The sequence below is a fragment of the Neltuma alba genome, unplaced genomic scaffold (assembly GCF_004799145.2).
Source record: "Neltuma alba isolate B1F8T4 unplaced genomic scaffold, ASM479914v2 tig00006739_pilon, whole genome shotgun sequence".
Classification (NCBI taxonomy): Eukaryota; Viridiplantae; Streptophyta; class Magnoliopsida; order Fabales; family Fabaceae; genus Neltuma; species Neltuma alba.
In genome coordinates, this window is record NW_021634566.1 from 13675 (window position 1) to 25543 (window position 11869).

At 34.6% G+C, this 11869-nt stretch overlaps 1 protein-coding gene across 1 annotated transcript; it reads right to left on the reverse strand.

Annotated features, from left to right (window-relative positions):
• Positions 1-7745: 7745 nt before the first annotated feature.
• LOC114751009 (malate dehydrogenase, mitochondrial) lies at positions 7746-10524 on the reverse strand. Its single transcript, XM_028939665.1, has 7 exons — positions 10188-10524; positions 9888-10061; positions 9285-9453; positions 8839-8900; positions 8607-8728; positions 8335-8452; positions 7746-8138 (listed from the first exon to the last, which is right to left on the reverse strand). Exons 1-7 carry the CDS (start codon positions 10440-10442, stop codon positions 8001-8003), a joined length of 1038 nt encoding a protein of 345 aa, XP_028795498.1. The 5' UTR covers positions 10443-10524; the 3' UTR covers positions 7746-8000.
• Positions 10525-11869: the final 1345 nt, after the last annotated feature.

Consider the following 11869-nt stretch of genomic DNA (forward strand, 5'->3'; position numbering starts at 1 on the left):
CATAATGAGAACTCAAACTTTGATTTATCATATTATTAAAAATTAGTTTCTTTCTTAAGATCCCACTTTTATTCATAATCATTTTGTATCTGGGCTGACGTCTTCCTGCGCAAAAAACATCATTGGGCACTGGGCTTAGTTTCACATCTGGGCCTATAGGCAAGAAAAGTTGGGTTCCGCTTTGCAGCAACTTGGCCCAAACCAATTTGAAATAAAAAAGAATATTCAGGAAAAATCTCATAGAAAGAAGCTAAAAATTACTAAATCTCAAATAGGGTTTGTTAACAACGCTTTAATAAGTTTTTCACAATATTGGGCTTGCAAATAACAATACATTTTTATAGAAATTACTTATTTAAGATTTAATAATTTCAAATTTCTTGTTAAGATTATCTCTAGTATTTAACAGTTGCTGAAGAGATTCCGAATTTTTCCCTAAAAATGCACTGTTCTATATCAAATACACATGAAGGAAAGGCTTTTCAACCGTATTATTCATGGTTTATATTTTTCTTTTGCCGTCATTACTCATGATTTATACACAGTATAATTTTTTATGACTTCTTTTTATGAACATATTGAATTAGAGCCACCTTTGTTTTAACGTGTGAAAGGAAACCTAGTTTGGGAGAATCTAAATCCAAAATGACAAGAAACCTCTTTACACACATGAAGCATGAAAAACGTGGCAAGAATTAATCATTGAGAAGATCTCTTTTGGATACAAAAGTGAGGTTCATTTTAGCTCTTGGTTTTGCCGATTACGATTAGGCTTAGCCCACCAAAATCTGACTCATAATACATTCAGCAAATTGACAAAAAGTAACGGGGCCACTTTATATCAGAAGCCACATAAAGACTTCAAAGATCAACTTTTCAATTTAAAAATTTCACTAAAAAAGATTAATGATTAATGACATACCAGATACAATTTGCTTACTGCTACGGAAATCAGGCGGCAGCAGAGATGTTGTTCAGAAAGATACAAGAAAAATAATCTGTTGACATTTATGAAAGAAAAGGGTTATTGAAGATTCAATGCATATTCTTTTCTTCACATGCAAGCTCCTGCCAAATATTCATGGCCAATTGCTAAGCCGAGTTGAAGTTCTGAGATTTAAGGATCTATAAACTTTTAAAAGTACACCTAAATATCGTCGGCAAAATACTCTATGCCACGTTGGTCTCCCCCTTCGTTCTTTTCTCTCATTTCAAAACTTCCTATGATTTTACTTGTGACTAACCCAAAGTCAAAGTTCCTTTTCCAAAAATATTATTTTTTTTAATACTCTATGCCACTTTCTGAGTGAACTATACGATGATTGATTCTTTGACTTCATCATTAAATATGCTAAGTTTACACAATCCATATATATATATATATAGCCAACCTAACCATAAGACAAAGTCCCTCTCTTTCTCTCTCAGGCCCGAAATACACATTAGCAAGTTTTTTTAACTTTTAATAGCTCAAGAACGATGTCGTTCGTGGCGAAGTCTGGGAAATGGGGAGTGTTCTTATTGGTTCTGTTTGTCTTTTCATTTGCTTGCTTGTGCCAGGGTCGTGATCTTCCTTCTCCAATCCCCGAGGGGGATAGTGGAAACCAGGCATTTGTGGAGAGAGCCAAACAGGTGATGAACGAGACTGCATGGAGGCGCCAATTACTTGGGCCGAATTATAAGCCCAACCGCCTGAGCCCAGGAGGCCCAAATGCTCATCACCATTAATCTCCCTTTCTCGAGAAATAAGTATGCCCGTATGATTTATTGGCTAAAAAGTTGTGTTTTTATGATTATATATACTCATATAGGCACACATTTACAAACTAAGAAGCATCTATAAGCAAGTTTCAGGTCGTCAAAGCTTAAGTTTCAAGTGTTAATCTTGTTCTTAGCCATTCATATTATGATATAAACAAGGATGCTATAATCATGATATAATCTTCTTCTTCTTCTTATTATTATTATTATTATTATTATTATTAGATGTTATAATTATGGCAATATTATATTAGTAGTGGAGAAAACAACTCTCATCTGTCATTTAGTATACCCTTTAATTCATATATAAGATAAAATAATTAATAATTATTTAATTTTGATGAGCTATTGTTCAACATTTTTAAGATCTTATTTAAATAGTTAGTATTACTTTACTCTATAAATATTTGAATATTTCTTGCCACTTCGATTTTTTTAATCATCAATTTGTTTTTTCTTGGAAAGCAAACATGTCTTTCATCAGTTAAAATATTCATCTTGTTATAACTCTTGACTACTTATCACTGGACTCTGATATCAATCAGTATGAACTTAAAAAATTAAAGTATCTGGTTAGAATCAGATCCAAATACTATATAAAACTAGAAAAAAGGATATTTCTCTCAAGAATATTCACCAGAACTCATTTGAATGAAAAAAATATTGATTTAATCAGTTTTTAATGATGATGAGTTTTGAAACATAAATGGATTGTTAAGTGCATCGTGATAAATATTGTGAAGTCAACTAGCAATTAAGGAGTTTGAGACATACGGTGTTTGGGTGAAACCCAAACCATAATCTTAAAAATGATTTTACGGTATACTCCCTCCGTTCCTTATTATAAGAGACACTTGATGCTTATGCCATGTTCCTATATATAAGAGACACTTACAAGTTGTCTCTGCTTTTTTGTGTTGATTTACTATTTTACCCATATTTATTATCTCCAACTCACACTCTCTCTCCCTTCCACTTCTTTTTCTTTTAATAATTTAATTGTTCTCTCATGCTCTCTCTCCTTATTAACGAGGGCATTTTTGGAAAAAAAATTATACTTTTTATACATTAATTGTTCTTAACTAACTTTAACTGTTTTTTTGATCAACGTACTTCGGTTATTTGTCTCTTATAATAAGGAACGGAGGGAGTATAAAATAAGTATATGATAGGAGTATTATATCAATTTGCGTAAAAATACTTTACAGAAGTGTTTTTGCCTGTAACCAAACACCCCTTATATAGTCAAAGAAAGAGGTTGACATACAAGGAAATCAAATGGATGGTAATTAATATAATTTAAGCGTAGTGGATCACTATATATTTGAATATTTTAAGATATATAGGAGTAACTTTACAATAGTTTATCATTATATAGTACCAACCTGCATTTCAAAAATCATACCACTAATAATTTGGTTATATATATATATATATATATATATATTTATATTAGTGGTACTATAAAAGATATCGAATTTCTTAGCCTTGTACTACTCACCATCATTATAATTGTGCTTAAGGTCACTGGGAACTTAACCGGGCTTTTATATAAGATTAAGATCTATTTAACTAATTTGATTAGATTAATGAAATGAGGTAAGTTAACTAATTATAAAAAATATAACATATTTTTCTTAAAACACCATAATCATGTTTCTTAATGTTCTTCCTCCATCTTTTAGTTCATTATGGTAGATGGAGTATCTATAGGGGTAATTTAGAAAAAAATTGATAAATATAAGAAATAGATTTTATATTTAGGACCAAAATCAATTCAACAATTAGATCCTATATTAAAGACTGGAGGAGTATATATATATAAATATAATTGAAGGTACTTTTTCTTTCTTCTTTCATTGTCATGATGATCTTCCAATTGAGAGCCTGATCCACAGCATTTTAGAGGTTTGATAAGTTGAAGTTGGAGAAATTATGATTTTTCAAACAACATTTTAGCTGAGAACATGTAGAATATAAAAAACATTGGAAACCACAATACGTGCTTATCATAAACGAATTTATATTCTATATACATGTCATGTTGTTTTTTACTTTTATATAAAAATCAAGATATGATACAATATTTGTAAGAAACCTTTTGTTTTGGTTCTTTTCAGATCTTAATTCTCTTTAGGTTATCTAAACAACGAGGTGAAAAGAGAGAGATGAATACTGATTAATTAAGGATTTTAGAGACCCCAATCTAATTGCTGATGAGTTTGTTCAAAGGTTCAATCCTTTGTATTGTTATTTTAGTCTAATCAAAAGGACTTGATTGAAAAATATAGAATAAAAGAAAATAAAGTGATGTGAAACCTTGGATCTCTCTCAATATTTGGGGGGAAAAAAAGTGAGTGGTGTGGAATCTACAAATCAATTGAGTTTGATCACTTTTTTCTTGCCCACATCAATTCTGATCACAAAATATCATCAATATCAATATATCTAAACAAATTGTAGGAAATGCTATGGAAGTTGAGGATCTAAACAAAGTATTATCATTTAGCCGCATCGCAAGTGTCTTGCTAGTAATGAAACCCAAGGGACGCATAACAGATTAACAACCGAATACCGGCCATAGTTTACTAATTTAACACTTCATATCCTCCATTAAATATCCTGAGATAGACAGAATCAGCTTAGTTGACAATAAAAGATAATTTTTTTTCAAAAAAGATTTTTTTTTTTTTGCCCAAACAATGTCATGAAAGAAAGAAACTGAAATGAGCTACGCGTGCATGGAAAAGATGGCATTTAAGCCAAAGAACAATTTGGTTATACGCAGAAGGATTTCAACTTTGAAGCGTGGGCATGACTCATAAGGGTGTGGAGAAAGCATAATAGCTCTCATGCCTTCACGTAAATACAAAAGGATATCGTCAGGCCTCATAAAGTTGTAAAGGTTATTTCGTCTTGGCTCTATTTCTTTGCATAATCCTGGAACTAAAATATGTTTATTGGAGGCAAAAACGACAACCTAGGATGAATTCATTTTGTATGCTCAGGCTATCGATCCTCAGAGAGAAAGAGGAAATAAAGCAGGAAAATGAGCAGAAAGTCCAATGAGGATAAGAACATTGTCAGACTTTGTGTTTTGTGACATAAAAAGTCTTAACCCACATGAAGAGATACGACAATGGCTGCCTTGGATTCTTGTTCTCTTCTTGCTCCATCTTCAATTATGCCAATTGTAAATTCAAAATCTGAAGCTCCTCCGAATTCTCTATATATAGGCTAGCTTCGTTATTGCTCCGCGCAACTTGTACTCATCAAAGATATAGTTGAGTTATTTAGAGATATTACTTCTGTAAGACACAATGGCTGCTTCGAGGAATTCAAGGTTGTTCGTGTTTGTTCTCTGCATCATTGTTTTTGTGTCATTGGTTGTGGTGAGTTCAGAGGCAAGACTGCTGCCTCTGTCTTTCTCAACCAAAGGAGACAGAAAGATTGACAGTGAATCTCTGTTACGTGAGGTGACCAAAAATTTGAGGAAAAGTGAGTCTGGCCTTCAAAAGAGGTCAATGCTAGGTCAAAATGGAAAGTTGGAGAGAGTTTCACCTGCTGGGCCTGATTCTCAGCATCACTAGCCTCACAATGCAATAAAACTTCCCCACTTCTAAGAGAATAAGTGCAGCAGAGCTGAGAAACGAGAAGGAGGGGTGTTTCTCGTGTGAAGCTTATTGTCATTATCATTTTCATTACATTTCTGGCTTGTCACACTTCCAGGTCTGAATGAATAAAGTTATTGTGCTTTTGCAACTTTTGCTTATGTCTCACACTCTCTCTCTCTCTCTATATATATAAATATATATGTCTTGTTTTTATATTCCCTTAATCCTTTTACTTTTTTTATTTTTCCCTTCATTTCCTTCTTAGTGCCTTAATGCTTTTTCTTGAAAGCAGAAGCGATAGTTATCTTTGAAATGTATGATCAGCACTTTAATTACTCTATTATTTAATGGTTAGCCATCTTTCATAAATAAATTGAAGTGGTCAATACACACGTAGTGCATGCCAGTGGCCCATGTGGCCTTGATGGCTTCTTTGGTCTACCTTTAACTCAGAATGTAGCTTAGAGTTCGGTTTCACGTCAGAAACCACCAAAATTATGATCTTTTTTCCAAGTTAAAACCAAGCATACACTTAATTCACATAAACCTTGACTGCTTATGTACTTGGAGAAAAACTAGGATAGTATTTCTCCTAACCTTGTTGCAAATATTCCGAGAATAACTGTGAGAGGCTTAATCAGAGGCCCTTTTTAACAAATCGAGGCAAACTCTTCCACATGTTTAATTCGTATACCATAAAAGTACTTTTAAAACTATGATTTTGTTTCTATCCAAACATCCCCAAATTTAAGCAAATCACATTGCTTAAGTCAAGGTTATATAGTCCAGGTAAGGATTGTCTTCTTTAAACCTTATTAAAATTCTGTCGCAAGTTCTAGAAATAAGGATTAATTTCCTACACTGAGGTAAAGATTGCCGCAGATGAGGTTACAGGCACGGTACAATTCTCTTAAAGCCCAAGATTATGCAGATAATTGAGCATAAGGTTTATCTGTTCTATCCTTTCCCTTTAAATAATGATTAGCATGGTGACTTAAGCAGCTCCAAAAACAAATTCAGTGATTGAGCTCTTGATTTGAATTTCAAAGCATTTGTCCACACTTTTGTCGGTATAACCGGGTCGACTTTGATGCTAAGAAATGGCTGTGTCTAAGAATCATTGTTCTGATCCAGTTCATATCTGATCAGACTCAATCTTTTCACCTAAAATGTTCCAATGCAACGACCTGAAATCATTTTGGCTGCACTGAAGACTAGCTTTGCATATTCCTGGCAAGCCATGCCCTTCTTCTGCAATACGTAAGCCTAGCTCTAATTGTTGCCTCCAGTGTCTCTAAAATCCAACATATAGTGCTGTGCCGTACTGTTTTTATAAATTGTTCATTCAATGTATTCCTAAATAATCTCTAACAAATTACAAAACATAGATGATGAAAATGCATGCGTGCGTATTTTGGGCAATATGTTTCCTTATAGATGAATATTGTTGCTACCTCGTCATAGGGCGTAATAGACTAATAGTGTTGTTGTTCGCTCAGAAGTTAGCTCCTTTTGTTAGTCTCTAGCAACTATAATTCATACTCAGTTTTCATATTACCTGGCCTCCAAGCCTGAATGTTCAATCAATATTATGCTATCCAGAATCCTCCGAATATGGCAAAATTTTCTTAATCATATCAAAGGACTTTTGGCTTCTCACTGGACTTTCATACCAGCAGTTTCAAGAGCAAAGTTTGGAAATCCCATCACAGTAAAAGATTGTGCGCGGGATGTAGCAATTATCACTCAGCCCCATTTAGTTCATCATTCTTGTGCCCAGGCGTTAATGCTTTCACGTGCTAGTGGCTTTTGGAGGTCAGTCCAAGTTTGGTTTGCGTGCCATAGTGTCAAAAGTAGTTTTGAGTCAAAGCCTAGACTCAGTTTTGCAAGTTGTGAACCTAGTTATGGACACATATCACACTGATCAAGGGCCTCGGATCTTTTATGTGTGCTGTTGCTCAGTCTCGCAATCAAACTGAGAGCTCAGATTCATCTCAATAGACAGTAGATGTAGAAGTGTGATTGACTTTTAGTTTTAACATTCTACCTATAGTCTTAAATATAAAAGATAGTTTGGAATACAATTTGTACTATAAATTAACTCCTCTTATATTTAGGGTCAGAAGTATAATAAAATATTACAAGTTAACAACGCATTCTCTGCATAGAACGGAAAAATCAAATGAGGTAGCAGTGTAATGTCATAACGTGCAATGGGGATAGTGGCTGTTCTCATTGTAATAGCGGTAGCTATAGTGCCGAGACGAGAACACATGGTGGTACCTGGCACGTGACGGTAGGGCTCTGCATAGGATGGAAAAATCATCTTTCCCCAACAACGCTTAATACAAAAAAAAAAAAAAAGAAACATGACAGAAACGGGTATGATACCCCGCAATTGCATTATATGAAATCGTACATGAAGCAAATGTGGACCAATCCAGTCTTTAAGAATGGCCAGCCTAAACTGGTTTTATGATCGATAACTTGAGTAACAAACTGCTCTCCTAGAAATCATTATTACTCAAGGTGTATACCTACTCTAAATAAAACAAAGCTGCCACAACTGCCAGCAACACACAAGAATGGTCCTGGAATTACAAAATTTGATTTCCGCATTGAAGCTCACTGGTTGGCAAACTTGATTCCCTTCTCAATAGATGCCTTCAGTTCAGGCAATAAACTTTCAAGCCCTTGCTTTTCATAATCTGAAAGCGGACCCAAACCCATGACTTCCTCCACACCATTCTTCCCAAGTCTCACCTGCAAAGATTTCAACATGTTTATCAATAACAATAACAAAGCGTACCAACCAAGGTCAGCATTTTCAACAAATGGTAAGAGGACCATGTCCGTGTATAATCAATAGCATGAACTTCAAGTATTAGAACAGTGAAATTACAAAACAAAAACAAAAATAGAAAATAAAGGGGCAGAAAAGGTGTTACAGTCCAATGACCTTGGAAGCAAAGAAAGGAAGTTCAGTGACACTGGATTGCACAAATGAGCATTCAACTACATCTGGGACTCCATTAAGACCCTTGAGGCAAGCATCAGCAAAAAGGGCTCCAGCATAACTGCAAGAATTGCAAAAGAATCAGTCGGGGATCTCAAGGTACATGAACTTCTAACACTAGAGAACATTGGCACGACACTAAATAACTGTCTTCCCAAGTAACAAAATAAAATATACTGTCAATATGTGAATTGAAGGGTTAGTCCCACACTTACGCCATTGACAAAGTTGCAGAACCCTTTCCAGCCTTAGCTTCCACAACTTCTGTTCCTCCATCCTGTGTTCGCTTTGTAAGAGCCTTAATGTCATCATCACCCAGATTGGCCTTAGGTGTTGCCTATAAAAGTGAATGGAGTTAGAATGTTAGCAAGATCATACAAGGTAGACAATCTACCTAGATGTAAACAGTCAAAGCTAGTAAACTGAGTTAAAAGAGAAAGGATGTACTTGAGAAAATAATGGAAGAATAGTAATGCCTGCATGGCCACCTACAACAGGCACATTGACATCTGCAGCACAATTCCAAATCAATGGTTAAGAACCATTAATACAATTTTAACTCTTGGAAAATAGAAGAACATCTCAATCACTATTTGACTTTCAGAGTTCAAATCATAAAGCTCAGGAAGACAGCAACTTAACCCTTAAAATCCCCTTCGTCTAATCCAACACACCCCCCCCCCAAAACAAAAACAAAAAAAAGCCCAAAGAAAGGAAGGCAATCTCCAGACTCTCTTCTTGAGATGAGTTGTCACTCTTTGCAAACCTTGAACATATAAATTTGACTTCAAAATTCTCTGACCAAGTTTTGCAAATTCTGTCTTTGTCAGAATATAACAATAGTGGCACCAAACAAAATATAAGAAGTAATAAGTTCCCCAGTGTCAACATACCAGCGACTGGAACTTTGGCCTTCCCAGCATAGAAAGTTTTGGCCCTAACAACATCAAGGGTGGTAACACCAAACAACCTCTTTTCGTCGTATGTCCCAGCCTTTTTGAAAACTTCAGCAGCAATGGGAACGGTGGAGTTGACAGGATTGCTAATCATGTTAACAAGGGCCTGATTGCATGCACAGAAATTCAACATCAAATTAAGCAGTTACATAATTTTAAAGTCAAATGATTCAAATTGCACGCTTATAATAACATCTCAAATTCTCAAAACTAAATTTCCATTTGAGTGAAATGTCTAATCTTCAGAGCAAATTATTAACATTTTTCACAACTTAAAAATTTGATGTGTAGGTAACAAACTGCTGTGCATTAAATGAAAGCCGCAAATCAAAAGTCCATATCTTCAACACAGACGTTCACGTCATTCATAGCTTCATAACCGATAAGGATCACACTCAGATTCTCATTCACTCTATGGACCAAATATAGTTTGCCCCAGGTGAAATTTCAAAAAGAAATAATATTGACAGTAGAATGCAACAATTATCGATAAGTATACAAGAAAAGCATCAAAAGCAGTTCAAGAAAATCAACGCTCACGTTGGGGCAGTATTTAGAAATAGCAGAGCAAAGTGATTTGACAATGCCCGCATTAATGTTGAACAGATCATCACGCGTCATGCCGGGTTTTCTGGGCACACCAGCAGGGATTATAACAACATCCGATCCCTCCAAAGCTTTCCCAAGCTCTTCTTCACCTTGGTATCCAGCCACCTAAAATTCGAACACATAAAAGACCTTATATAATTGCACAAAAACATTTGAAGAATCCATTAAATCAAAGCTTGATTTTTTTTTAATAACTGCCCATAAAGATGTAAGCCCCAGAGGATAGTGTACCTCAGATCTGGTGTTGATATGGCTGACATCAGCAGCGACCCCGGGAGTACCGGCAATATCATAGAGGGATAGACTCGAAACAAGAGGATTTAGCTTCATCAACAGAGAAAGGGGCTGACCGATACCACCGGCGGCTCCGAGGACAGCCACCTTCCGCTCGGGAACGGATTCGGACGAATAGCTACGACGACCAAGGTGGGAAGAACCCCTAGAAAGGGCAGAGTGGAGGGATCTGAGCATCGAGGGCTTCATCATTTTCTCTCCGAACTTTCTCAGGAAACAAACGGAAAGCTAGAGAGAGAGAATGTTGCAGTGCAAGGTTAGAGTGAAGGAGTTCTCGAGGAAGTGACTCTTGCTCCACTTATTATTTATTTATTAGGGCTCATGAGCTGGCGGCAGCAACGTTTCCCGGCTCCGGTCCAGGAGAAATACCTCAAAAAAAAATCTGAAACGACATTTTATCACGTTTTATTAATTTAGAAAATTGGATTTAACTAGTAGTGTCTTTGGCCCTAAAAAAAAGGATTTAATTAGGAGTGATTAATGCCTTGTAATACTCCTTCAAAGTTCCAATGTTGAGTATATGAATTAATTAAAAAAATTTATTTTCATATTAAATATATTGCCACTTTATTTTTAAAATGTCTTTTTAAAATTATTCTTGCTAATTACATATACTTCCTCCGTTCCTTATTATAAAAGATAAATAACCAAATTATGTTGATAAAAAAACCAGTTAAAATTAATTGAGGACAATTAATGTGTAAAAAGTATAATGTTTTTTTCCAACAATGCCTACATTAATAAGGAGAAAGAGTGTGAGAGAGAATAATTAAATTATTAAAAAAAAAGAAGTGAGAGGGAGAGGGAATATGAGTTGGAGACAAAATAAATAGGAATAAAATAGAAAATCAATATAAAAAAATAGAAACAACTTTTAAATGTTTCTTATGTATGGGAACATGCTATAAACATCAAATGTCTCTTATAATAAAGAACAGAGAGAATATTAAATAAGAGTTTTTATATGAAATTATTGCAAATGGTTAAAGAGATACCTTAGAAACATCAACATAAACATCTTAAATACAAAGAGCTTGATTAACTTTTTAATCTTTACAAATCCGTTATCAAACCCGCAATTGCCATATCATTTCAATTGAATTTTTTTATACCTGTAAAAAAAAAAATCTCACCTGTTTATTTGTTTGACTAAACCATGAAATCAGAAAGATGAATAGCCGTTGAAATCCGTGTAGCTTTGTTTATGCGGTGGTGGATAGTGGAATCTTCTTATCCTTTCCGATTTCTTTTTTGAGAAAGGAGCTTTTTTTTTTGTTCAAGAAAAGAAAAAATGATTTCCCCTTTTTTGCAAGAAAGAAAAACAAATGATTTCCATTAAAAAGATATGTTAAAGTTGCCCAAATTTATTTTCGATAGGTCTCATGATCTAATTTGAAAGACTGTTTTAGTTTTGTTCAGTTGCATTCTCATAATTTGATTATTTAACCCCCCCCCCCCCAAAAAAAAAGGAAGGGTGCCCCCTCATTATCTAATCAAGGCAAATCGAAAGGTCTCAATATGAGCATATTTCTATGATGAAGCAAGAAGAAAAAAGAAAAAAAAAGTCCAGTATATCCTTGTATGAGAATTTTTTTGGGCCAACCTATTAAAAAATAATT